The 27,546-nt window shown below is 41.0% G+C and overlaps 1 protein-coding gene across 1 annotated transcript; it reads left to right on the plus strand.

Moving 5' to 3' along the window:
• The first annotated feature begins 284 nt into the window (after positions 1-284).
• On the plus strand, positions 285-14,403 carry CTNNBIP1 (catenin beta interacting protein 1). The gene is made up of 4 exons (XM_086476143.1): positions 285-328; positions 2,870-2,991; positions 3,456-3,546; positions 14,300-14,403. Exons 2-4 carry the CDS (start codon positions 2,896-2,898, stop codon positions 14,356-14,358), a joined length of 246 nt encoding a protein of 81 aa, XP_086332269.1. The 5' UTR covers positions 285-328; positions 2,870-2,895; the 3' UTR covers positions 14,359-14,403.
• Positions 14,404-27,546: the final 13,143 nt, after the last annotated feature.

Raw genomic sequence — 27,546 nt, forward strand, 5'->3', positions numbered from 1 at the left:
GAATGTCATTGGTATGGTCAGGGTGTAAATCTTGTGGATGAAGAAGGAACTGACCTTTAAAAAAACTTACTCTTTAAAAATAAAAAGGGTCTACAAACTCAGGCAAGCCTTTAGTTTTCAGAATTTTGGCTAGACTGTGTTCTAAGGCAGACTGTGATTCAAAGCAGATTGAATAAAGGGTCTTTCTGGTTTTCAGCTTTGTATGTTTCTGTAATGCTTTGCTCATTTGTTTTCACAGGGCAGTTTCCTCACACATTTTTTCCAGCTACGATCATTAATCAGGACTGAACACGTGGGTTATCTGATCTCCTGTGGTTTTTAGAAGCAGGTATGTTGTCAGGGAAATCTCTGATGCTTTATTGGTTGGGGATGGGGGGATGACGACTTCATGTATGTGCCAGAAGGAATTGTAGGGTTACAGAAATTCTGCTTAAGTAATGTTTCGTTATGTATAGCATCGTAATGCAGCTTTCTTGAGAAAGCGAAGTTGATAGGTACTTTGATAAGATCTTTTTCAGTCCTTAATTTGTAAAGATGGATTGTGCTGTCTTCTGGGCATAGACTAGCTTTGGTTTTGGAAATTTACTGATGTAATATATGCTGGGGAGTATTGACATCCTAAACCGTGTCTTATAAAAGCTTTACATTACAGGAACAGAGATTTATTAAAGTTTTTCATGCTGGGGTCTCAGTACTCTTGAGACTTTTGTCTTTTTGCTTTGATGCCATCATGTAGGAAAAGCTGTGGTGGTTGTTGCTGTCACCCAGAATAATTGTGCAGTGTATGAAGAGCAAAGTGCTGTTGCTCTGTAATCTTAATTTAACCTCTTTATACATGTGGTCTTCCTAGCTGGCGTGGGGGCAGCTGTGGCATTTTCTTGGGCTTTGTGTATGGTGCCACCTATTGATAGATATCCCATATAATTTGTTCCATTTTTAAGTGATAGGTGTGTTACCACACCTCAGGTGTTTGCTGTTGTGCTTTTTCTTTTCTAAATTGATTTATTTGACTACTAGTACAGCACCTTCCTTCTTCAAGTAACAATATTTAAAAAAAATTGTGTCAGTATAATATTCAGAACCAGTCACAACCTTTCAGACTTACTTGATACCATGATAAATGTTTGTTGTTTTATCAGTGTCTGGATAACTTAGTGTCTCTTGCTCACTGTCTTGTTTTGTTCATTGTCTTACTATTGACATCACTTCTTAGCACTCAGTAAGTTGCACTGTGGCGTATATGCTTAGTAACATAATCCAGTCTACTTGAGTTGATACTGCACAAAAATGTGGGATCGTTTTATTCCCCCTTCAGAAAGCAGGTTGCTCGTTATAGCAAAGAAATACGATCACCTTGCCCATTTACAGGCTGCAAGTTTCCAAGCAGAACCCTCTGTAGCAAATCAGCATAGTGATGATCTTCCCACTGGAAACTTAATCCAGTAGGACTGGTGATAAAGCTTTCTCCACTTTTTACTACGGTTATCTTCACGCTAAGTGATGTGGGTGGTAAAGCCAATCCCAGCAGCTGCTACTGAAGTTTTCATTGCTTCTGACTCACTCAGGAGGGCCTATGTGTAATATTAAACTGTTTCCACACCCAGATTACTTGCCCTTAAAAGTACTTATGAAAATAAAGTGAGAAGAGAGGTTGGTAATGACTGCAAGAAAACATTACATGGAAAACAGTGTATTTGAACCTGCTGCGATGCAGTCTTCACTAAGCATGCCTCGTGTGTAGTGCGCTCCCTTGGGTACTAAGGTTCAGGAAAGCAGATTTATAGCTGAGTATAGGACCAGACCTGGTTCTGTGAAAGAAAACTTAATTGGAGAACTGTTCTGGAGACGCTTCTCCGAGCTGTGCGTGGTGGAAGAGCGGCTGGCTTACACCTCCATCCATGGGTTCTTTAGTGGGGGTTATGTTTCTCCAACACACAGTACTTCGAAGAGGTTAGGTTAGTTTGTTATGCTGCGGTACTAGTGTGTTATTTAAAGCACCATTATTTTCTACATTTGAAGTTAAAGTTTTTAGTATTGTTGATTTAATAAACATATTCCAAGATAATTTTTAATACCAGCTGAAGAGTGTGCGTGAACATTTTATTTTATTTTTTTTTCCCTTGGTAAACACCCTATTGTGGAACTGAAATAATTACCAGGTACTCAGACAACAAAGTATAATCATGCTCAGCGCTATAGCATTTAGATAGCACAGTCTGTTTATTCCGTAACATAATTATTTTTGATTAAAATAGAAAAGCAAAACTTCAGCTTTTATATGATAAGAGAAAGGATGATAAACTGTATTCCTTCCCTGCTCCTCTTAGCTCTTCTTTCTCTCCAAAACCACTTAATAAATTTTATTAACTCCTGCAGTGGCCTTTTTATACAATATAAAAAGGAAAAAAAAAAAAAAGAGAGGATAAAGATTTAAGAGTAGATTTTATCCAGCTTTTGTTTAGCTGTTGCAGGCTTGATGGCTGTGCGTTCTGCATCTTCTTTCCAGACCGGTTGTGCTTATTTATGGGGCAAAAACCAAAAACCACAAACTCTTGTGTCAGGGTGATTCTTTCATTTAGTTGTTAGGATTCTGTCTTTCTGCTCATGCTGTAATGTAACAACAGATAATGAGCTAGTAGGGGTGTGAACATCAGCCTGTTTCAATGTTTGAGTCGCATATATAAGGCTCAGTCTGGCTGTTCAAATTTTTAAGGTTTTCTCCAGTGACACATCGTTCCTTACTCTCCCAGGCTGTTAAGTGCTCTGCCCACAGATGAAAAATAGGTAGTTTGGAATTAAACTTTTCCTGTTATTCCTATTAGACCCCACTACCTATTTAGTTTGTCTTTTTCTGATCTTATATTTTCAGGCAATCCAGGAGCTGGCAGGAGGGGAATGAACCGTGAGGGCGTCCCCGGAAAGAGTCCGGAGGAGATGTATATTCAGCAGAAAGTGAGAGTCCTACTCATGCTGAGGAAGATGGGATCAAATGTAAGTTGCACTGTCACAGCCCTTATTTTGTGGCTTCCCAGACAGTTTTGTAGTAACTGGGATAGTGCTTACCGAGATGGGCAGGCAGTCACTTCATTATTGTAACCATCATTGATTTAACCATTATCTGCAGTTAAACACAACTGGTTTTTGTTTAAGTATTGTGAGACTTGTGATGCCTGAAACTAAATCCGAGCATCTGATCATTTCTCTGTATACACTAAAGTTTTTCATTATTGGAAAACCAGCAGCATAAGGCAACTCTTTTAAGGTGACTTTGAGTCTCCAGAACCAGTTTGCTGCCATGGTCCTTGCCAATAGTATAGTTTCCACAAATAACAGTTGACTGAACTGTTGTGGAGTAGAAGAGAGGCGACTGATCTTTCTTGCTGGGAAGTAGGAGATATTATCTTCAGTCTTTCTTCATTTTCCTTTTTGCTGACTGACTCTTCGTACCTTTCCAGCTGACTGCTAGTGAAGAGGAGTTCTTGCGCACATATGCAGGGGTAGTGAATAGCCAACTTAGCCAACTTCCTCAACACTCGATTGATCAGGGTGAGTACTGCATTTGTTTGCCTTGTGTTTGTTTAATCGGTGAGAACAGTCTCAGAAAATACCAAATTTAGGTTCTTGTATTTCTGTGGTAATATGCCACCTGCTTAAACCCATCCTGCAGTCTGGGATAGGCAAGTCCTTGCCTGCTGTAATCTTTGGAAGAGAACTAGAGCGTACTGTTCAGCAGGTGGTTTTATTTTAACAGGTAAAGTCAGTCTTGGCTATACCTAAGATTCGTTAGGATGAAGAGCATTGTTAAACATCTTACTCTCCGTGGTGACTCAAAGCATTGATGGCCAAAGTCCTGTGAACTGAATGCATGTATATAGCTTCCTACTCTCTGTAAGACATCAAATAGAAATAAATTTTAACTAACCTGATTGATTTTTTTCTATAGGTGAAGTTAAATTCATGTGTGCATAGGTTACTCTAGTTCCAAATGTGTCCTACCATATTCAGTGTGGATCCTCTGCATAAGACAACTTTCATCTAAATTTTTATATTTATTGTTAAACTGGACATCTGTGCGTAATAAGGAGTAAAAGTAGAGGTGGCAGGCCCTTCCTTTGTGTGGTTCAAACTGGGAGATTTATAACAAAATACAAAGTAGGTACAGATTTCTCAGGTACAAAAGCAATTTGTTATGCTTATGATAATTTAGTTGCTATGACTCTAGTTCCTTGATAACACTTTTCTCACATAAAAAAATGGAATCATCTAACAACACCTTTTGTTTTTCATGTTTCCATGAATGTGGAAGTAAAGTGCAATGTTACTATTTCAGCAGAGTAATAGAGAAAATTTAGCAACAGGAGGAATTTGTTTCCCGTTGCATTTCTTTAATTACAACGTAATTAATTCCCGGACAGGGGTAGCAGATGTGAAATAAGTTTACAAATCTCCTTTGGTTGTTTAGATTCCCATTAAGGGGATGAAATCCGTGCTGCTTTGTGCATTCTTTGCAGAATTCTGAGTAAACAGTGGTGTGGCACTACTCTGAATCTACTAATCTCTTCTGAACCTGAATGTTTCTTTCTGAATTTTTTTTTTCTCCCCTTCACAGGCCTCATGCCAGATCACATTCATAATGTAGAATTTGGTACTGAAGGAGAATCTTAAGGCTTGTATGCCAGAAAGAACTGAGTTGAGCAGAAATTGAATACATATTTAGGAAACCATTAGAAACACAACCTGCACAAACTTGCTGTTCAGTTTTAAGCCTGTGTTCATTCCTCACATAGCTGGGGGATTGATGGAGATAGATATACTTGTCTATTTTGGCTTAGAATTCTTAAATTTTTCTGCCTGACTAAAGTGAAAATTTGCTGGTTTCTCGTCAAAAACTGAGGCAGACATACTTGGTTAAGAAAGACTGTCTTGTTTGCAGTTGGCATTTTTCAGCATTATCCCTAAAGTAGTTACATTTCTCACATTGAAAATATATGCTGAATTACCTGCACTTTGGCAAAGAAGAGATAATAAAAACCTAAGTCCAGCCAGTGGACGTAGGTACTTTGTGCAGCTGTGCTCCTGCACAGCTTGATCTAACTTGCTTGTCCAAACTGACTGGTTTTATTGTCTGTAAAGTTACATTTTTGCACTTTCCAGGGGACTCTGGAGACTCAAAAAATTGCATTTTGACATAACTTTAAAAAAAGGGAGACCAACAGTTACTTAGTCTGCTTCTAGATTCACTAATCATGAAATACAGGAAATGTAAGAGCTTCGTATGTTGTTCAAAAAGTTGTCTTTGTCCCGTGTTTGAACAGATGCTAACTGGTTTCTCTGTCATAATTTTCTTAAAGTCCTTGAAGATTCTTAAAACTTTGTCCTTAGGGAAGTGAAGTCCTCCCTGTTGATGCTTGCTTTGATCTAATCTGAGACACTGCCGTCTTTCCTGGGAGAGGTGACCCCACAGTCTACCTTCAGTCATCCCAAATTATTATTCAGCCGGGGGTCTGACCGTTAAGGTTTTCCTTGGTAAGGGAAAAAAGAAGAAAGAAAGAAAATAGTTAAATATTTAGAGACGTGGGAAAGGATGTTGATTCTTTCCCTGCTCAGGTCTGCCACCTCTCCAAATTGAGAAGCGAATAGCGTGGAGAACAAATGGAAGTGAGGAAACCTGGTAAATCCTTTGGCCGGGAGCGGAGCCGTGGGTGCTGTACGGCCGTCAGCAGCTGGAACGCGCGGCGCAGGGCTCTGATTTCCTTCGAAATCTCTCCGGATTGGTAACGGGGCCGCTGCCATAACGCAGCTCCCCGCTCCTCGCGGGTGCCTGACGCGGCGGCGGTCGCTGCCCCTTTTGCTGTGCCCCGGTGCGGCGAGACGGGCAGCGCCGGTCCCCGAGGGGCTGCGCCTAGGGAGCGCGGGCAGAGCCGCCCCCGCCAGGTGGCGCTATCGCGCCGACCCCCCCCGCCCCGCCCCGCCCCGCTGCCCCGCGGCTTCCCGCCCGCCGCAGCTGGGGGGGTGCCGGTGCAGGGGGGGTGCCGGTGCAGGGGTGCCGGTGAAGAAGGGCTGCCGGACAGAGTCAGCACGTTACCGACCTCCGCCGTCTCCTCTGCCGCAGGAGCACAGGTTGCTGTCGCCTGGCAGGTCCCTGACCTGTCCTTCGAGCCGCCTCCCCGCAGCGGGCACCACAGGCTGGCGGCTCATTTCGTACCCTCCTTCCCTTCCCTTCCGAAAAGGGGAATGGCGCTTTCGGCTTTAGCACTCTAAAAGCTGCAGATTTGTGTGTGTCACTTACAAATGCTGTAGTCTGGCTCCAGAATTGCAGGAAGGCCCTTTTGTGGGTTTTTTTTTGCTTTTGGAGTAGTTGGTTTTGGTGTTTTGTTTTGGGCGTTTTTTTCCCCAAGAAGAATATAGATGGTCTAGAATTTTGCAAGTATATCAGAGCCTCTGTTACAATTTTTATGCTTTTCTTTGTTGTGCATCCATGAAATGGTGTCTTAGAACAGCTGGGTGGGAGGCTCCGGGTCCTTCCTGAGGCAGGATGCTGAGCGGATGGCTGTACGCCGCTGCCTGCTATGGTTTCTGATAAGGATCCGTGCTGAGGCTGTTTATTTGACCACAGGGAGTCACTGCAGCCCATGTGTCCAGTATATACTTGCAGCAATGTGACAGTGCGTTGAGGAAACGTTTACACTTGTCCCTGCTCATTTCAACTGCTTGTGCCATAAACCCTCAGCGAGCTGCTATTAATAACGGTATCTCTGACATTTAAAGTTCCTCCGGGATACTCTGTGCTTACTCTCTTAGGGTTCAGCAATAGAAGTTAATTGCCAATTGTGATCAAGAACCATCTTAGAATACCTCTGTAATGTTTAAGCAAGCCTGAAGTCTGACTCCTCTGCAGTTTGTGCTTATTTTTATAGGAAGAGGAGAAATGAAACTCTTTATCTTTGTATTTTCCATCTTGCTTTCAAAAGGAATTCATCGGTTCAGCTGTACAAAATCACTGTGCTTTAGGATTGTTTACAGATCTGCTTTTAAATTTGAAATGTAATTTTGGAACACATTTGCTCTCAAAGCATCTACATTGTATGCTGTTGAAAGGAATCTTGTTTTCCTGATAGGAAGCTCAAAGTCACCCTGATGGCATTACTGGTCATCGTTGTGTGAGTCAGGGAATAATGACATATGCCCAGGGCTCTCTAATGTGCTGTGGCAGATATCAAATTGAAATTAGTGTGAAACTTTCTAGTATATGTTCTAAACTCTTTACATCCATAGCTGCAACGTCTATTAGAGCAACAGATGTGTGAAGGGATCTTGAATGACCAGAACACGTACTCCAGTCTTAAAACAGTTTTGTCTTTGATTCCTGCCTGAGCAAGAGTTGTGAAACTTTAAGCTGAAGTATTTAATACTTAAATTTAGTATTAAGAGATTAAACATTAATGTCCTGCTCACATTTTTTTATAACCATGTTATTTTTTGTTCATTACTGTAATGTTGTTGACACCTATGTGAAAGTGCAAAATACAGGGCATTTTTCTTTACTCGAGGAGCTTTTTAGCTGACATCTGTGGGTTGGTGGTTGTTTTGGTTTTGTGGCTCCAAGAATAACTGAGGAACCCAAAGGCATCTCTGTTCAAGCAGTGTACATGCTGGAGAGTGGATGTAATCGTGAGCTGTTTTGAGATACTAACATTTTAGTCGTCTTCCCTGCATTGCAGCAAGAACAAACACAGCTCAGACTCATTAGGTTTCTTGCACTTGAAATGATGAAATTAAGGCTTTCTCACATATTTTTGATACAAGCAAAATGCCTCTCAGGAAGTTATATGCACAGAAGCATCTCCTGCATAAAATCCAACATATTTCCTGTTTCCCAGTTACTTACATTTCGAAATGGTAGGCTAGCATTTGGCTTTCTGAGGCGCTGCTCTGGCAAATCTGTAAATGGAAGCTGTGCAGCTAGTAAGCATGATATGTGAATTATACTAAGACCTTGGTGATTACAGCTCTGGTGTTCCTATAGCAACAGGAGTGTCGTGCTGGTTCTTGAAGAAAGCTGGTCCCTTGGGGAGGGCAAAGCTGGGATGCAAACACATGCCTTGGCTAGGTTAGACGCATTCTCTGGATGGTAGGGCATTAAAAATGAACCCAGGCTGCTTGTGGAGTTAGGAGGGGTCATGAAATATCAGATAGTGGTGGAGAAATGGAGATAGAGCTCCTCTCAGCGTAGTTTTACTCTTTTGAACGCAATGCTTGTTTCAGTGTGCTCCGCCTCTCAGCAGTGCATGTTGTATTTTTAGAATGCCAGACGAGGATACTAATACTAGGCATTTCAGAGGAAAGTTAGCGTTTAGAAGATAGTTGCTGGAAGGTGATCGAAGAAATGTGTGTGTACAAAGCTCTTGAGGGAAGTAAAGAATTTTTTATTTTTTTTTTTTTAGTTCGTCCGCCTTCAGAAATTCATGAAAGGCTTGACCTTCTGATCGCTAAAGGCTTTTTGGCTTTAATTAATTTTGTAGGTGACTACAAACAAATCAGGTGCGTGTATCTATTCATCATTCAAAGAACACTTGGGAATAGCAGCTGTTAGATGCATCAGTTAGCGTCTTCCTTTGTGTTAAGGTAGTGTGGTTTTAATCCAGTTTGTACCCTACTGGCTTGATGTCACTCTAGGTGAGCACTTGCTGTGGAAAACATTAGCTTCAGTTGCCTTGGTGAAGTTTTCTGAAACCTGGGCGAACTGGTTAGCAGTTCCATGTGCTGAGCTCAGTGGCCACCTACAGTCTTTACTGCTGTGCGGTAAAGTCATTTGACCTTCACATCATCTTGGCTCGCTAAGACTGAAGGCCAAGTGGTGTGAAGGAACTACTAAATTCAGCAATTCAAACAACTGCAATTAGAACGTAATTGCAGCAGGATTTTTTTTTTTTATAAGTTACCGGGATAAGACTGTCACTATTGCTTTTTAAGCTAGGACATAGACTTACCAGTTAATTATTGAGGGTGAGAAAGTGTAAGGCAGAGGTAGTGAGAGCAGTATTTGCACGTCTGAAAGTCTGTGGTGATTAATGATTTGCTCCTGAAAGAAGATGGGGAATACTTTGGGCATTTGTAAGTCTCTATTTCAGGTGCCCAGAAAAGGGACAGCTATGGAGAGAGAGGTTATATGTATAGAAGGTAGAAGTGTGCCTTTCTCATTGTTCTATACATTAATTACTGGAAGTGCAAAGCTCAGCGAAGGATGTGCTAAAAGTAAACATGGTTCACCGTCCTATTGTCTTAGTTGCAGGCTTCTGGCAACGTGCAGCTTAACTTTATAACCTGTGCTCTGCTTTTTGAATTTTTTAACTTGATTAGAAAGAAAACATCCGTTGTGGGAGCCAAGTGGGACTGCAGCAGAAGCTCTATTCACTAGTACTTTAATCCCTGCTTTCCTTTCACCACATAGAAACCCCTGCTCTGTTCTCTGGAAATGTTTGTATTTGTACATGAGCACAGGCGGCTGTAGAATTGCTTAATGAGCAGACTTGTTAGATTGGTTTCATTTAGCTCTGGATAGTTTGGGTTGTAGGACTGGACTTGAACAAAACCTGCTTTTGTGCTGAGAAATGTGGATGACCTTTTTCTGGACAAATGTCACCCAGCCTTATTTGCTACAGGACATCTTCAGAAATAATCATGTTCCATAAATGGCTTCTGGAAGATTGAAAGCACTGACGAGGGTGTGCCTTTCGTTGGCGTACTGCGCTCTTATCCGTACTCGAGTTCAGCAGGGAAGTTTTCCATGCTGTTTTCAAATCATTGAAATGCTCAGCTAAAACCAGTAGGATTTACAGCCCTTCCAGAGGTTGTGGCAGTGTTGTAACTACTACTCGGCTTATGGACATGAAGGTATCTTCCCTTTTTGCAAGTTCCCTGACCAAACTGCTTCCACATCTGGGAAATACTATTACCTCTTATATCCCAGTCAAGAGTCACGGTGCTCGTGAAGAACGGAGCCGAGTGCTGAATAACCGAACTGTCTCTTTTGTTAGTGAATATAAAACAAGGCCACGAGCTGCAATGCCCAGAGGGCAGCGATACATGCATTGAAAATACTATGGGAACCGCCAGTTTTGGTGTGAAGTAGATGGTCCTGTTCATGCTAGCATCAGATTTGATAGCCTGCAAGAAGTTTCTAGGTGGCTGCTGTTGTTTGGACAAAGGGTGTCTTCCTCTTTGTAATAATATATCACCTCAGTAAGGATAAAATTGGATCTTTAATGTGGGAATAAAAGAAATCGGCATAGGCTTGAGTCTTTACTGCAAGATGTTGTTCTGTTGGGTGTTGTGCCCTCGGGTTACCCACCCACTTACTCGCCTACCTGGAAGGTATTGTTATCTTTTATTTGATAGATCAAATTGGCCTTTTAAAGGCAATTGCCTGAGGCTCTTGCAAATGTCAGGTTGCGTGTAATTCCTGCAAGTGAAAACATTGGCAGCTTTACCAAATAACAAAAGGAACTGAGGAGGGAGCAGGAGATAAAACTGTTCAGAGTTGTGTGTAAAATCCATTTTTACTAATCTTGTTTAAAACTGTACCATGAGCCATAGAAATGTATCATTTTTTTTCTTTTTTCTTTTTACTTCTTTCTAAAATGAATAGCTAAACCCCTTTTGCCACCTCTGATCTTCACTGCTGTCCTGTTCATTCCTGTATGTTGTCTTGCTGCTCCCTGGTGTTTTGGTGGAACTTTCTAACTTCACGTTGCCATCAGGTTTCATTCCTATACGAGTACTTTTCTGTTCCAGGATCATTACTAAAAATGTTAAGTAAAATTGGTGCAAAGGCCAAGCGTTGAGAAGGTGCAGTCAGAATCTCTTTTTCAGCCCAATGATTATCCTTTCAAACACAATTCATAAGCTTTCCTTAATGAGTTGTTTACCTACCTTGGTCCTTGTGCTGATTGCCCATCTTAATTTAAAAAGTACCATATGGGAAACTGTGTTACAAAGTGCTGAAGAACATCAGAGAGCGAGCATGCTTTTTGATGGTGGTATGACAAAAAAACCCAAACATAATGCACTTTGTTCACAAATTCAGGCAACTTCAGAACTGTAGTTATTGTAATTACATTGGTGGTAAAACGAGGGTAGCGCGCACTGACTGCGCCGTTAGCTTTGGCCGTGAAAGACTGAAACCTTGAACTCTAGACCCGTCCTCCATCCACTGTTCTTGTACTTCTTTAGGATGCAGTAATAATAATTCAGTAATACTGTAGGTATTCAAGCATTTTCCACACTTTTACACTGGATTCTTTATAGTACTCTTGCCTTTTCCTCCAGATAGAGCACTGTTTCAAAATTTGTCTTTTTCCATTTTCCTGCTGTATTGACAAGCTGTATTTCTCGTACTCCCTTCTCTTTTCCTATTCAAAGTCCAGGCAAATGGCCAGTTATCAGCAGTTCCTATTGACAGTGACACTGGTGTTGAGGCTGTGCCAGGTGGGCCTGGAGAAGGAGAAGGAGAGCTAGCTGAGTGCGAGCCTGCTCTTCAGCCATAGCTGGTTTGGTTGGGAAAGCGAAAAGGACCGGCAGAATTCCCGGCGTCCTCCGTGCCGAAAGCTATTTCTGCTGCTCCTGTGTTGGAGGGCTGTGTGCTGGGCATGGCAGGCTGCGCGCAGGACGGGCAGGAATATTGACCGGTGTGTTCGTGGGGTTGCGTAACGACCTGGAATGAAATTTCCTTTCCTGCGTGAAAGGTGCAAGGATGCCCGTGAGAATGGCTTTCCTATGGAGACTGTAGAAAGGGGAGACCCCAGGAAAACAATCAACATCTGTTAAGTAATCCAGCTCATCTCTTGTGCTGATGTGACGTCATCTGTGACTTGGCGGTTGCTAGGCTACTCCAGCTGCTCTGGGCTTGCACAGCAAAGCCTCCTCGACTTTAAAGGGCGCCGCAAGTGAAATACAGCAGCGCAGGTTGTGCTTTATGTGCACTTGCTTTCTTAATGCTTCTCAGTGTCATTGCTCCCACCTCTGTTTAGCATAAAGTGAGTGTTTTTCAGAATCCTTCCAAATAAAATCCTTCTTTTTGTAGAGGCTAGTAGTTCTTGTGCGTTTAAAAAAAAAAAAAAAAAAAAAAAAAAGACATGGCAACTTGTAAATTCAGAGCTGGATCCTGGTGCTATATATCATTTATGTTTTCATCAAGGAAAAAACAGTTTGTGGAGGAGATGAAAAGGGAGATGACTGCAGGGCTTCTGAGTGTTGGCAAGAGAGTGCATCAGAGCTGTTTTTGATGTAGTTCTATAACATAGGGGTCCTACATACGAAAAACAAACTACTGCTTGGTCCTTAATATTTCCTCCTTTGAGTACGTGTAACAAATAGATTGTGGAGTGTATAAAAATAAAGGTAGTTGCACTTCAGAAGCATTGATGTAATTTTCAAGGTTATTCGCAAGAGGAATTTACAACCTTCTCCCCCATTTTTTGGCCACTTTTCCTTCTATATTGCAACTAAAGAGCAAATTAGATAACTGAGAAGTGGAATTCATATGACTATAAGAGATGAGGAATTTTTATGGGTCCTCTTTCTTTTGTGTAGTATGCAGGTGTATAGGCAGAAGTTGCTTGGGGCACAAAGCGAAAATCTGCTTCTTGATATGCTTTCAAGTAAAAATCTGGAGATGTTTTAGATGCTGATGCTCCATCCAAGTCGAATTTGAACTTTCCGGACCCCAGTAAGGGAGTTCTGTAGAGCTGATCAGTTACCTGAGTGGGGCAGGCAGTTGGTGTTGCTTTTGGCATTTCCTACTTTGATGTCTAATCCTTTAATAGAAGCTTTGAAGAAAAACTTATTAAGCAAAACTATCCCAAGCAGACCACAATAATTAATGAAGGCCAAAATGGTCATTGTGAGTCGTCTGTTGCACTTAAACACTTAGGATCATTTGAATGGAGGAAATAATTTTTAGAAATTATACAGACAGTGACTGGAGGATTCATCGTATTTTCTTATCAGTTAGATAAATGCTGTTAGGGGATCTACAGATGAAAGAAAGTGTTTACTTTTATCTGACTTTCTTGGGGATCAAATTAAAAATATTGCACTCAGCCCTTCAGGGTTGTTTTCCAGTTCTTGTCTAGACTGGAGATATTGATTTAAACCACTGCTTTGACACTACTGTATGATGTATTTTCATTTCCATATTGTCCTGAAGACATTTCTCTTTAAGTGCCTGTTAGGCCATGCTCTATAGTTCGGAAGTCCAGAGAGTGGCTTTTTTTCTGAAGATCTCAAGGTATCTTTTTGAAGAATGAGAGCTCAGGATGGGATGTTCTTTACAAGCTTTTATCAGACGTGATTTTCAAGCCATTCGGGTCTTTCCACCATAAATGCCCACTCGAAAGACCTCGCAAAGACTTTTCCAAAGACTTGGACATGGTTATAGGAAGGTAATTAACATCTTTCTGTGCTTAGGGGATGTGAGTTTTGATGGTAATTATACACAGTTGATGGCCTCAATTGGAAGAAAAAAAAAAAATCCAGCAACTGAGGAAGTCCACACACTGAATTCTTCTGGAAACGATTTCTTCAGGCTAAGGATAAAAGCATTACTTAGCAAAGCTGTGTCTTCCCTGGGCAAATGGAAACCTTCAGTTTGAAAGAAAATACTGCACTTCCATTAGAGAATGAAATGTTTTCAAGATAATGTTAGTTTATAAAGGGTGTTTAAGTGACTAGGGCAGGGGAAGCAAGAACCTTTTAGCTGGCCTATTAAAACAATTTTTATTCTTAAAAGCAAAGAGTAATGAATATCTAGATGTAAAGATAAAGCATATCTAAATGTCACTTAAAAAGGACAGTGTGATGCATAGGGCAGTACAAGTTTTATTGAACGGTTGAGTTCCTCATACTTCAGAGCAGCTCAATAAGTCTCTTGTGCAGTGCCAGAACTTACAGGGGGGTGGGGATTATCTCTACGTGCCTGTGGTGACAGTTCTATGAATTATTTTTATTTTTAAGTCTTGCTTCTTAAAAATATGTGAAAGCAGGGAATTCTTGGTTGTCTTTAAAAACAAACTGGTTTCCTTAGGCTTGCAAAGGAACGTTTTAAATCTACTGTTGAGATGTTTAGACCACTTCAGGTTCCAGTCCCAGAAAAATAAGCTTTCCCTTCTTTCTGTCCTCTTTCTCCTTTCCTATTAATTTTATGGACATATAGAATGACAGTTTGGGTACTATATCTGTCCAGTGTTCTTTAAAGGAAGTAATTATGGTGCACATTTTCCTGTGTCCATTGTTATTGCAGGTGCTGAGGATGTTGTGATGGCATTTTCCAGATCAGAGACAGAAGACAGAAGACAGTAACTACAGGATACCTGAACAACACAGAACTGGAGAGGACAGTGAGATTCCTGAAGATAGAGGAGGATGGCTGAGCATTACTAAGTTCCTTTGCCCACCCTAATTGTTCCTTGGTATTCGTTCTCCTTTGTAATTTTGTTTCCCTTTGCCCAACCCTCAGAATGCGTCTTGCAGCCATCTATTCCTATAAGGTTCTGCCACTCAGCTGGGCTGTGTTAATTAAGGACAAACCTAAAGGTGTATTTTTGATTGGCTCAAAGGGACAGGCTGTGATTGGCTAAGGGAAGACAATTTTTCAAACTTGACCAATGAAAACCTTTTATCTTGGATTTTATTTTATATTTTAAAGTCTCTTGACATCCTACTTCTAAAGAAGCTTTTCATGCTGTGGTGCTTATTTAGGTCAAACTTGTGAATTTGAAGAGGGTTTGATTTGGCTGCATAGAACTGGAAGCAACTTGTGATTGGTTGACAATGCAAATGCTTTCTCTTCAGTTGGCTTGCAGGTATTTTGCTGACTTTGACATTTTCGTTGCAGAAAGCTGAAGTTTTGGTGCATTGGTTATTTCTTTATATTTACTGACTTGGGGAAAAAAAAAGACAAATGTGCTTTGCAATATTTATTACATCTGCACACATATAAATGCTTGCTTTCGGGGGTTTGTTTTGGGTTTTTTTGATTGGCTTTGAAATCATGTTTTTGATTTCCTATTGGCTGCAGTGTTCCTGATGCAATCAGTTTTTCCATGCTCATCTGCTCTGTGGCCTCAAGCTCTTTTGGGAGCCTGTGTCGAAAGCATATTTTGTTCAATAAGTCTACCTGTTTCAGCTGGAACATGGAGATCACCAGCCGTTCTGTGCTGCTGTGTGGGCTGTGCGATGAACTCCTGGCAGAGCTGGCTGTTCAGGTGGCTTCTCTCTTTGCTTCTGACAGAGGAGCTGTAGATATTTTGCAGGAATTGCAAGAATGAGATCTATGGCTGTGACATGAATTTGCCAAATTTGTATAGAGAGTATGTGAACTTGTTGAAAATACTACATATAGTTCCACTTTAACCCTTTAATTGCTGCACAAGACTAGCTCTCACATAAGGAAAAATTAATGAGCATTAACTTAAATCCAACTTGCACTGGGCTTTAATAAACTAAGTTTCTCATCACTTGAAAAATTGTATGTGGTTTGGCTCCTTGCAACTGTTTCGTGATGTGGAAATGATCTGGATCCTAAGATAATACAGTTTTCTTTAGGCACTGTTCCAAGAGGCAGTAGCGCTGCGTTAAGCTGTCCAATAGTGAGTGTACAGGTGACACCCTCAGGTTTACTCTCTTAGTAGTTGCAGGGCCTTAAAACACACACACACGCACATTTACAAACTGAAAAACCTGCAGTGAAATTCCTGAAGTGCACTGACTGTTCAGGAATCTGCACAGAAAACTTCTAGCACTGCTGCCTAAAACTGAGCACTTCATTTTTCTCTCGCATGTGCAGGTCATTTTTACAATACTTCAAGGTTTTCCTGTGGGTTGCACTGACTTTAAGATGTTTCAAAATCTATTAAAGCAGAACTCCATTCACCTGTTTCTGGTTCCTTTCATAAGGTTGTTAATTATTTGAAGTAACAATTCCAGAATCTGACTGTGAGAACACAACCATTTTCATGGCAAGAAATTGTTATGGTCTCAAAATGGGGAAAAAGAGAGAAACGGTGGAAAGTATGCAAAAGGGAGAATGGACTTGTGAGCTCAAGGAGGGAAATTATCTTGAGCCAATAAATACTGCATAATGAGAACAACTGTACATCTATTTATGAAAAAGATCCTTGTTGCAGTTTTGTAAAGTTCAATGTGAAAGTAAATCTGTTACCCCTGTTTGTTGGGGCCAGATAAGAAATTTCTTTATTAAAATAAACCAGGAATGAGCCCGAACGATTCTTTTAAATTTTGACCTTGTTGCCTAAGAGGCATTTTAACTTTGGTGCAAAGGGGGGCAGCCCTTAAAGGGTTAATTTGAAGGGATACGTGTGTCTCTGGCTGCTGGCTGGAATGAATGGGCTGGATTGTGGTGGCCTGTCATTGTCAAGCTAACATTCCTCCTCCATGTGTATCTATGGCCTTTCTGAGCTGTTAAATCTTTTCAAGGAGAAAAGTGAGGTGTTTCTGTGGTTTAATCTTTTCACTAAAAATGTAACTGTTGGGGGGGAAAAAAATACAGTTTTTAATAGCTACTCTTGTTTCTCATTGATTTATTATACTGTTAAACCGCCAAACGGAAAATACTTGCTTCACCTTTGTGGAAGACTTCCATGTAGACCCCAAACTTGGAGTTTTGAGTAGTATGTTGAGAAGGACATATTGAGAAAAAGCAATATGTTGGATAACAACATGATTTGGGATTCAGAAACTGGAGGAGATGTAGTCTCTTGGGAATATTTGTGCTTGCTTTGTTACCTTTGTGCTCTCCCCCTCCCCACTGGTGACTTCTTTTAACTTTAAACCGGGGCTGGAAGATTTATAATAAAGAACTCATATATAAATCAGGGAGCAAGTAGTGGAAAAGAGGGCTTTCTGATATTCCTCTTAAATGATGTTCTAAGTATTTACCTTCTTGCTATGAAAACTAAATCCCTATTACCACTGTGGAGCGTGGATTAATTGGGAGGTAGAGAAACCTGCACGGAGTACCTCAGCATGGTTGACTTGTTCATTGTACGTACAAATTTCTCTGGATTTACCATTGTGCTCTTGCCTTCTCAAGCAAACATTACTAATAAAAATAAGAAATCCAATATTTTAGAGGTCAGAGGTGAGTATAGATCTAAATTGAAATACATTTATAAATAGAAAAGCCTGTATAGTTCAACTGTCAGCCGAATAGTGCTTAGGGCATTCAGTAAAAAACATAAAAGCTTGAGAGGCATCTTCCAGAAAAGTACGCATCCTTCAGGCGGTCTTTTTGGGACAAATGTTCCTTTAGATATTCAAAACGTGCTGTTGTACTTCTTCTTTTGCCAAGCTTATCATCTAATTCTCCTAAAACACTGTGTTTTTCAGAGCTTGAGGAAAAGATTTAGAGCTGCATCAGATCCCCCTCTCTTCTCTCTCCAGATGGGTAGCAATTGCTATAATTGTCGGTAGGTCGTTGTGTCTGTGAGCGTTGTCCATTGTAAATGAAAATGAGACTCCCTCATTCACATAGATTGATTCTCTCAGGTCCTAAAATGAACCCTGCAGTAACAGAACACGTGAGCTGGTGGCACAGCAACGCTTTGGAAGGAGCTGTTGCCTGAAAGAAGCTGAACCACTAATAAAATAAAATAAGCTCTTCAGATTTTGTTGTTCTGATTCCTACCTAAGGTAAGTAGTTACTGTAAGTTGTCTCCTTCTCTTGGCTGTTCAGTGGCCTGTGTGAAAGTTTCTAATGCTTTACCATTAAATCTGTTTCAGTTCCATAAGGTTTATCTAATTCACCAGCAGCCTAAGTGGTTCTGGTGAAGGCTAAAGATTAAATGGCCCATGAAATTCAAAGACCCCTGTCACCTATAGAAGGGATCATCCTAAATAAGACTTTAGGGTCATATGTGGGATAAATTTCTATAGCTATTGAGAATCTGTTACAAGAACAGAGTAGTGCCATATCTAAACTTATCGGTGTTTTATAATGCAGGAGGAAAAAAAAATAACGGCCAAAAATTGAAAGCCTTGAATCAAATACATATATATATAGTGTGTTAGAAATTATTTTATAAAAGACATACTGAGTGCCTGGGCAATAAGGGAAATGTGTGATTACTTTAAGATCAGTCCTTCAGCTTTCTTTTTGGTGTCTTGCTTCTCAAAGGACTGCGTGGCAGAGCTGACTGCAAAAAAAAGGCTGCAGGGCACTGGGGCCAGCAGAAACCTACAGTGCAGTAAGAACAACTTCTGGAGGTTTAAGAAATCTTCAGCTGTATTCAGTCTCTACAAAAGAAAAGAGTCCTTAGTGAGTAAGCATCTCTTCCTCACTGTTACTCATCAGTAACAAAGTGTTCAGAAGCTTAGTTGTTAATAAAGAGCTTTTAAGAAGCTTCGTTAAAACTGCAGAATAGTTGGTTTTGGTGTAAGAGTAATAGGAGGGCTGAAGTGTTGCACAGTTGCTGCCTTGGTGGGATATTTGCTGAATGCAGTTGATGTTTAAATCGACTGACAGCGATATGGCATACATCTAGCCTCAGCATCAACCTATTCAACACTCGAATGAAACTGGACCTATTTGTTACTCAGCGCTGCAGTCAGAGGTGTGTGGTGTATGCAGGGCAAATCTTTCCCTGTTCACAGCATCAACAAGAAATAAAATTTATTTTTAATTTCTTTCAGGTGAAATCTTTTCATTTGTGTTATTTCACGTTATTTCACCTGCTGCTGCAGAGTAGTGTCAGTTAGGCCTGGATGAATTTATTGAAATAAACTTAGGCAGTATGACTGGCCTCACACAAAACTAGCTTTCAGAGGTGTTAAAATGTGTCAAATTTTGGTAATCATGAGCCAGGCATAGTGCTGGTGGGTGTTTGCTGGACAGACTTTTTTTTTTGCAGCCTCAGATGTAGCATGATCAGTTTGCTGTAGTGCTTGCATCCTCCAAATTTTGTATCCTGTGACTTCAGATTGCTGTGGTGGTTCTTCCAGATCTGCCTCAGACTAGCTGTGTGAATACAGCAAGTCTATACAGACACTCTGCAGTAGTTTCCGTTAAACCTCCTTGTTACAGATGCTTTCCACAGTTGTACAAATATAAAAGTGCTGTATAACAGGGAGGAGTAGTGTTATTGCTTACCAAGGTAAGAGAGGAGCTTGGATCTATTCCCTGTCACACTGTAGTAGGTTCCCATACAAAGACAGAAAAGAAATCATCTACTGTCTTCTGAGCTGTGCTTTCATTTTCTTTGCAGCTGATTTGCCCTAAGCAGAATTCCTGCAGTATGTTATGAACAACCCAGCTAGTTTCCTTTGTAGCCTGAAGCACTTCAATTTTGGGGATTGTTTATTTTGGAAAAGAGGAAAAAAAAAATTTTGAAGCTTTGTAACTTGGCCTTCTTACAAGCTGCCTCATGTATCAGCATGAAATAGTTATTTGCACAGAGCTTTTTGCCGTCTTGACATTTTCCAGGTTAACTCCCCTTGCTACTAAATGCTCAAGTGTGACCAGAGGCCTGTGAAACTCAGAAAATAACCTTTCAGCCTTTGCTGAACAATTACAATACAAACTTCAACCTAGCTGTGGACTGATGCATCTGTACCTTGCTTTAGTTTTTCACCTTAGATGATTATTGCTGCCCTTTTCTGGTGCGGTTCCAAATACAGCAGTCCCTGCGGGGTCAGGTCCTGTCTGTGCCCTTGATGGGAGCAGCTGGAGACACACACTCAGCGCATAGCAAGCACGCTCTCCTCATGCGCCGTGTGTGTCATTGCTGTGCAGCACCTGAGCGCTTTGGACACCCACCCCCCCCAAGAGAAAAAGGCCCTTTACCCACTCGGTGAGTAACACGGGTGGTTGATAACTTTTTTTTTCCCCCAAGGTTGTAAAATACTTCTGATTAACCTTGTCACTTTAAGCTGGTTGAGCTGAATCCTAAGGTTGTGTCTGTGTTCTGAGTTGAGGCTCTTGCAATATTAGGGACCCATTTAGTTAGGCTTATATTTGAATACATATTTAATAGTGTTCTTGGCTTAACTCGTTAGGGTTTTAGCCCCAAGCGAAGAGTTAGTTCCCTGTATTTTGCTTGCACTGCATGCCACTTTTGTATAGCTAACTTCAAATTTTGGAAGACACAAATCATAATTAAGTTATTCAAGTGTGCAGAGTTTGCTATTTACACTGTAGTCCACATGTTGTCACGCAAAACACATTCCCATTTTGCAGTGAGGTGGAAGTAATTTTACTACTCATCTTAGATATGGCCATAACTCAGTACTGTCCTGATGCTTGCAATATTCCAACTGATGGAAGAAACAAGGATGATTGTTCTGAAAATGTTTCCCCAATGAGAGGAGTTTTGTGAGATGAGCATGGATAATGTAAGTTTGCATCAAGGCTTGATGGAGAGATTTGCCAGAATAAGAATGTGGCTCCCAAACCTTGCTCTGTCACTGTTCTACCTGGGGGGGTTATTTTAAGCTGCCACAAGAGCTCAAAAGTTGCTTTTGTTTCCTGCCCTTAGTCTGTTCCTTCAGAGAAGCTAAATGCATAATTGTGGTCCAGGACTGCAGATAATCTTCTGACTGGGATGAAACAAAGCTTAATCATGTCTAGTTTGCCAACAGGAGCCCTGTGTTAAACGACAGTGGCAAGGGAGTATGGCACTGGAACTAGTTGCTGTCTTTATAGTGTAGGGTAGGACTATGATGCTCTCACTGTTTTGACACTGATGATTTTGGGATTTTGTTTTGTTTTTTTTAACTGAGTGAAGGGATGGCAAGTTTCCATGATTTCAGAGGAAGGATGCTGCTTCAGAAGAGAGCAGCTTCGGATGTTATTCGTTATGTATGTACATTTGTCCCATGAAGTAGGAGAGCACGTGAAGTTACTTGATCATGGAATGACATAGAAGCTTGTGTTGCTGCTGACTGTGCACTGTAATCCATTTTCAGCTTTACTTGTGACCTCCTAATCAGGGGGCACAGCATAAATTGCATTGAACGTGATTGGAATGGACAGTGGTAGCCAAGCATTTTCCTTCAGTCTTTTGTCATGTATCTCAAGTGCCTGGAGCAGACAGACATTAACTACGTGTGGCCTGATCGATGCTTGCAGTTAATGCCTGAAGTGTGAGCCTGATGCCTGGTCACAGCTAAGTGTGGAGCTTGCTCGTGCAAGTAGAACAGTTTACAACATAGTCTGTACTCTATGGTTTATTTTTAATGTCCAGATTCTGCTAAATCTCAGGTAGGTGTGAGGAGGAAGGTAGGGGCAAGTCAGGAATGGATCAATTTCTATAGGTGGAAGCGTGAGAGGAGGATTCTGCCTCACTTGTGTTCTCATAATCTGCTTTGAGCCTGGAGAAAGATGGTAATTAAACTAGACAGAATCTTAAGCTTTTGACTTGCCTCGCCAGCAGCACCAGACTTCACAGTCTCCCTCTAAAAGGAACTGTGCAGCGTGCTGGTTCTGTGGCACGCTTAGCTGCTTGTACCATATGGGCGTACAGTAGAGCTTTTTGTTTTAGTCTGGCCTTGACCTTGAGGTCGCAGCCTTCTGAAACTAAATGGGACATTTGGACTTACCCTGGCCAGTGTAGCTACATAAGTACAGATTGCTTGATTTTTTTTTTTTATTTTTTTTTCCTCATCTCTATAAGTGTAGGAAAGTCTAGATGTCAGAGGATTGGAGCAGTGCTGGGAATTAAATGAAATCTTTTTGTTTTCAGTGCCATTGTCAAAAGGAGGAGGCAAGAATTTGGGTAACTGGGAAGTGTTTAGATTTAGTACTACGTAGTAGTAACAAACAGGAAGGGCTTTCTGAGGGTTTTGCAAGCAACCAAAACCAGTAGAGCTCAGATGTGTACCTGCTGTAGCGAATAGTAAACTAGCCTGGTAACGCTGCTGTGTATGTGAAAATTCACAGCTCATATCCTTCTATAGAGAACATCCTTTCCTCTGTCCTTAGAGGTTTAAATAGGGAATGTGTCAGAAAAAGCACTGTGGCTTAACTACTGGTGAGATGGATCACAGAGAATGAGATGTTTGACATTGTAAGATCCTAGACCTGGTGATGCTTACAGCTTCAAGTCAACACCTTCAGTTCAGCTCAGACAGAAGGAACATGAAATGCAACTGTGTCAGGTTGCTGTAGAGTAAAGCCACAAAAATATCGCTGAAACACAAGTACTATTCCATAGATATCACTTAGGGATCATAAGCAACATTCAGTCTGCAGGATTAGGTAGTGACTTAGTTGAGCTTCAGCCACAATTAAATTGGTTCTGTAATTCTAAAATGACACATACTGACATCTTTGCAGGAGAGGCCATGCTGCTTTTGTGGTCTGATGGAGTGTGTGTTCTGCCATCTGAGTTAGAAAGAAGAGGTCATGTGTGTTGTTTCTTTAGTCTCCTATCTTGACAGAGTGCAGAGAGTTGGTTCCTGTCTGGACCTGAATAAATCTTTATGAAGGTCGTTAGCACCATTCTTGCTTAGAGCTACTAAAAAGAGAGGGGGAGCAGTATGGGGGGGAAAAAAGAGAGATTAAAGGGGAAAACCCAGTATGTTATAAATGCATTTTCATCTGTGCTGGAGGTTAAATAATATTTTATGCATGTGACAGAGATACTGTGATTAAGAAGCTGTCAGGCAGAATGAGAGCTGGGCAGCAAAGGGAACAGAGATGCTTGAGGGAAAAGAGTATGAAGATGTTGTAATGCTGAACTCTCATGTGCATATCTAGTGTATGGTATGTGGCTTTGTATGCCTTTCACTGAAAAAAAAAGAAAGGCTATTATACAGTTATTTAGGGTTTTTTTCTCCTTCATTGCTCAAGTATATTTTCTGTCTGAGATGTCTCACTGGTTACTGGTGACATCACTTTAGAAAATGGTCGAAAACTCCAATCTAGGCTGCTACTTCAGGGTCTAGGATTAGGACTGTAGAATGGCGTATGTTAATCTTGTACCTAAATCATGGCTTCAACAAAAGAAAAATGTCACATTGTTCTCTTTATCCCATTTACACTGCAGAAAGACTAGCCTCCTGTGCACCTGACTCAGTTTGAGGACTCCTCAGTCATTGCAGAGCCTCTGGAATTCTAGCTGTCATCTTCCTGTTCAAATTGGTGAAAACTGGGCACTCGGGCTCATTTTTAGATCAGGTCAATAAATACTTGACCTATCCTGAGTTGTGTTTTAATGTAGTATTGCACAGGCACCAGTCATTCCCAGAGGCTCTTCCTCACGCTGCACAGAGCTGCCTGTGTAAGCTGAGCTTCAGACAGGATGATATGCCTGTCTCATCTCATAAGCTTTTTACTTCCACTCAATGGGCAATGTATCATTGAAGCAGCAGTAAACATGGAGAAACGTGTGCTGTTAGAATGCAGTGCGAAGCGCTGTACTTCAGCCATTGAATGCTACATGGGATTTACAGCCCCCCTCCCCACTGCCTTGGCAGAAGACAGTGTGTCATTCCACTCGATCAGCTGGTCCGCTTTTGACAGGTACAGAGGAATAGTGGGTAGACCAGAAGGAGAAAGGGTAAGAAGTCTTAGATCAGAAGCTTGTTGTCTGTGCTGAAAACAAGAGAAGACCTGAAATGTGAAAAGGTACAGGGGGAATGGAAATGTGTGGCTGCTGAATGTTTGTCTAGGCAGGAGGATGGTCTTTGAGATCATGTTGGGTCCAGCAGAAGTTGATCCCACTGAACAAGTGGGCACATAACCTTTACGAAAGAACTCACTAGAAATGTTTTATCATCCTTCACTGAGTAGAGGAAAACAGAAAGTGAACAAACTAATGGATACATTAAAGCAGCACATGTTGTGATGGGGTAATTATTCTAAATCACTCGGATTCACTTAAGTAGGCTGGTTGGGGTGGGTGGGACATCCTTACCTTCATGCTGAGCACAAACCATGGCGATATTGGTTCTGCTGGGTATGCGAGCCTTAGCGCTGAGTGTGTATTTGTTTCCTGCTGTGTTAAGACAATACAGCTCTTTGCTGGCTCCCTTTTAAGGTTAATATGTTTGTAACACCTATTCAGACTGTACAAAAGCCACTGAATAGAATTCTGCTGTTTTCCTACTGGTGGTAGGTCAATGGCTGAGTCAGTGATAGAAACAAACCTCTGTTTATCTTCAGTATGTTCCCAGAACAGTATTCCACTTCTTTAACACAACCTTCCCACCCCAGGACAGTTTGCTGTCAGCATTTAACCTTTCTGTTGCAGAGCAGCGATGGAAAGCGGCATCTAGCTTGAAAAACAGAAGACAGACGTGTCCTTGTAGGGAGACTGTCTGCCTTGGAGCTCCTCACGGGGAGGCAATGGGTCCCTGCTGTTGGCAAGGAGCTCTCTCACTCGGCAGCATTAATCGGGGCTGACTGTTCCTCTTAATCCTCTGATCCCTTCCATACGGACGAGAACACAAGCGCTGCATTTGCGTGTTATGCTCTTCTTCGCTGAAAATAGGGCCCGCTCTGTGGCTTGCAGCAGGCAGCGATTAGATGGGTGGGTGATCAAAACATGATTAGCAAATCTGCAATTAGAGTGAAGGCCAGGAGGGCAATGGCTTACTGCAAGGAAGGGTCACAACTGGTATCTGTCAGAATAGAAATAAGTATGTGAAATGAAAAGGGATTTAGCTGCGCTCTTGTCTGATGAGACTGTAACTTAAATAGCCAAGGCACTGCTAGGAAGAAGCTGGGAACACTGGAATTGTAAAGAAAGAAAAACAAAACCAAAACAACAAACCAAAACCCACGCACAAAACATAAGAGGGCTTTCCTCCTGGACCAGATAATTTTGAAAGGGACTCTTTAAAGCACCAGAGATAGTTTACGTAGCTAAAACACAGCCTCAGAAATTGGGACATCTGTATCAATTCTGAATTTTGTCCCAGACGCTTTTTGTGACTGATATACAGGAATTTCATCATTTTCTCCAGCAGCTAGGCAGTAAAGTTTCCTGCACACACAACCACTGCAGCCAGACCCACTGGAGATCTGGACACAAGGGTTTTGGGGACAGAGTGCTGAACAACTTTCTACTAAGTTTCTACCCTGTTGCAGGAAGACATAGTATTCCTCCTTCTTTTCCTCCTTCACCAAACAACCACTTACGGAACGAAATGCTTGGATATCTGTTTTTCTGCAGTGGGGCTGTTTTAGCCAGACCAGCATGTGAGACCTTGTGGAGATTCAGGTATGCTTTGAGAGAAAACTAGAGAAACGGTAACTTGTTTTCAGTGGAACAATAATTTGTCCTGGAAGAAGAAAAAAAATCTTTGAGGTACCTGTGGAGTACATCTATACCTACTTAATTTAATCAGATGTACCTACCTTACTGTCTTATAGTAGCAAGAGTGCTTTTTTGTTTTGTTTTATTCCTTAATATGTCTTTGCAGTATCTGGAAAGCGTTCATTTGTGGGTGATCTGTGCAATTGTAAACCATCTTGGTTGACCCTTTGTAACTTTTTTTTTGCTAAATGTCATTGAGTTTCATGGATGTCAGCAGGAGATTAAAGATCTTGGTAACAAGGAGGCTTTGAACAGCAGTGATGACATTGCCGGAGAGCTACGTGTGGCAGGACTAGTGCAGTCCTTGTGGCCCTGCTGCTTCAGCCAGTGATCATAGTGCTGGATACATAACTGGAGGCTTGTAATTTGGTTTCTTTTTAGAAGTCTCTGAGAGAGACTGCAACCCAACAGGAGAGCATCTGCTTTTCTTTTTGCTGAAGAACACTGCTGGAACTTCCCTGTATAAGCTCGCTTAAAAACCCATTGCTTGATTTTATTAATATGTAATAATTTGGCTCCTTTTACCTACAGAAAATTACTTATCTGAATAAAATGCAAGAATATTGTCTAATGAAAGGGGAAAATAGAGAGTATAATTGTGTTAATTATCAGAATACCAGACATGTAATTAATATGCTACAGGAACAAAGAGCAAATGTACTAATAGCACATAATTGGACTTAAACTACACCCTTGGTAGAAGTCTTTGCAATGGAACTGTTGTGTTTATGCTCCTTTTCAAATTAGCAATAAGGAATAAATTAACATCCATTTTCTTGCCCATACAAAGATGGAATCATATTGTGGGGCAGGGTAATGAATTCAGAGAATGCCTTTACATTCCCATATGGCTCTTAGGGAGGGGAATACTCATGCACATGGCTCTTCTCTTCTTCTTTGCAGGAGGGCAGGCAGAGAGGAGAGGAAAACCTCATTGTATGACCAGATGTTCACTGAATACCATGGTTCTAAAGAATACAAAAAAATCTGTAAGCTGAGTAATTTAAACATTGTCATCAGTACCTGGTGCAAATATTTGAGTTGGTTTATCCATCCATCCTTTTATACATGGTATGTTACTGTATTATATTGTCAGATAAGGAGATAGGTAGGGTAGGGGCTAGTCACTGACCCAAAGGGACATCTGTGATAGAACTGCAAAGACAACCCATAATTTCCCTCTTTTTTTTTTTTTCTCTCTGCCCCCCCGCCCCCTTCCCCACAGCATAAATCACTAGTTCAGTTTTTCATATAAATTAGGGAGTTAAAGCCATTGTTAATGTGGGCATGGCTCACTATGCTGCTCTTCGGAACAGGTTAGTACAGTCCATGAAGAAGCACCATAAAGAACCACTGGACCCCCTTGTTTTTTGTGGACATACGTAGAAAGGCTCATCCAGAGTACCTGACTGTAATTCTTATTTATTGAGTTAGAGGATGGTTAGTAAAATAGCTTATTCCTGATACCATTTCACTTTCTGTACTCTCTCCCTCTTTGTCTTAGTGGTGCCTTACTAAGCTTTACAAATAATTTATTTAGTGCTCTTCAGAGGCCACAGTGGAAACCTTAGTAGCCCTTCAGGGAAACAAATTTTTAAGAAACAGGTCCAGTTTGATTCAGACTCCACTTCTATTTATATAACACAGCTTAAAATAGCCATTGTAGTATTAGATGCAAAGACTTACATTAATAAAGCCTAAATTTTATTGAGGTCCTTAAGTCAACTATTGTTTTTTAGCAAAGCTCTTGAAAGCCAGTCTGTTCAAGGTACTTCAAGGTATTACAGTATGCTTAAGGTATTTCAAGGTATTGCAGTACTTCTTAATTTTGTCTACCCTCATTGTGCCCTGCTTTCCTAAATATGCAAATGAAAAGCCTAGAAATTCTGTCTTATTCAATTGTAATGCACCTGTCATCACAATATCTAGACACCTGCCTTTCTACTTCACAGAAGTATTGTGAGAGTGCATTAATTAACGCTTGTAAAATGCTTGGAGATACTAGGATGGAAGGTGCTAATGAGTTGTAAAATATTATAATGATGTTGCAGAATATTCAGTCTCTCTGTAAGGCAAGACTTGTATCTTTCCTTCATTGCTTTCAAGTTTCTAGATGTGTATGTTGCAATAGAAGGTAAGTCTAAACAGGAAAAGAAGGATTAAACAAGGTAGAAAGATTGCTAATGCTGCTACTTTTCTTGTGAGGAAGCTA

This window comes from Leptosomus discolor, chromosome 20 (genome assembly GCF_034619465.1).
Source record: "Leptosomus discolor isolate bLepDis1 chromosome 20, bLepDis1.hap2, whole genome shotgun sequence".
Lineage (NCBI taxonomy): Eukaryota > Metazoa > Chordata > Aves > Leptosomiformes > Leptosomidae > Leptosomus > Leptosomus discolor.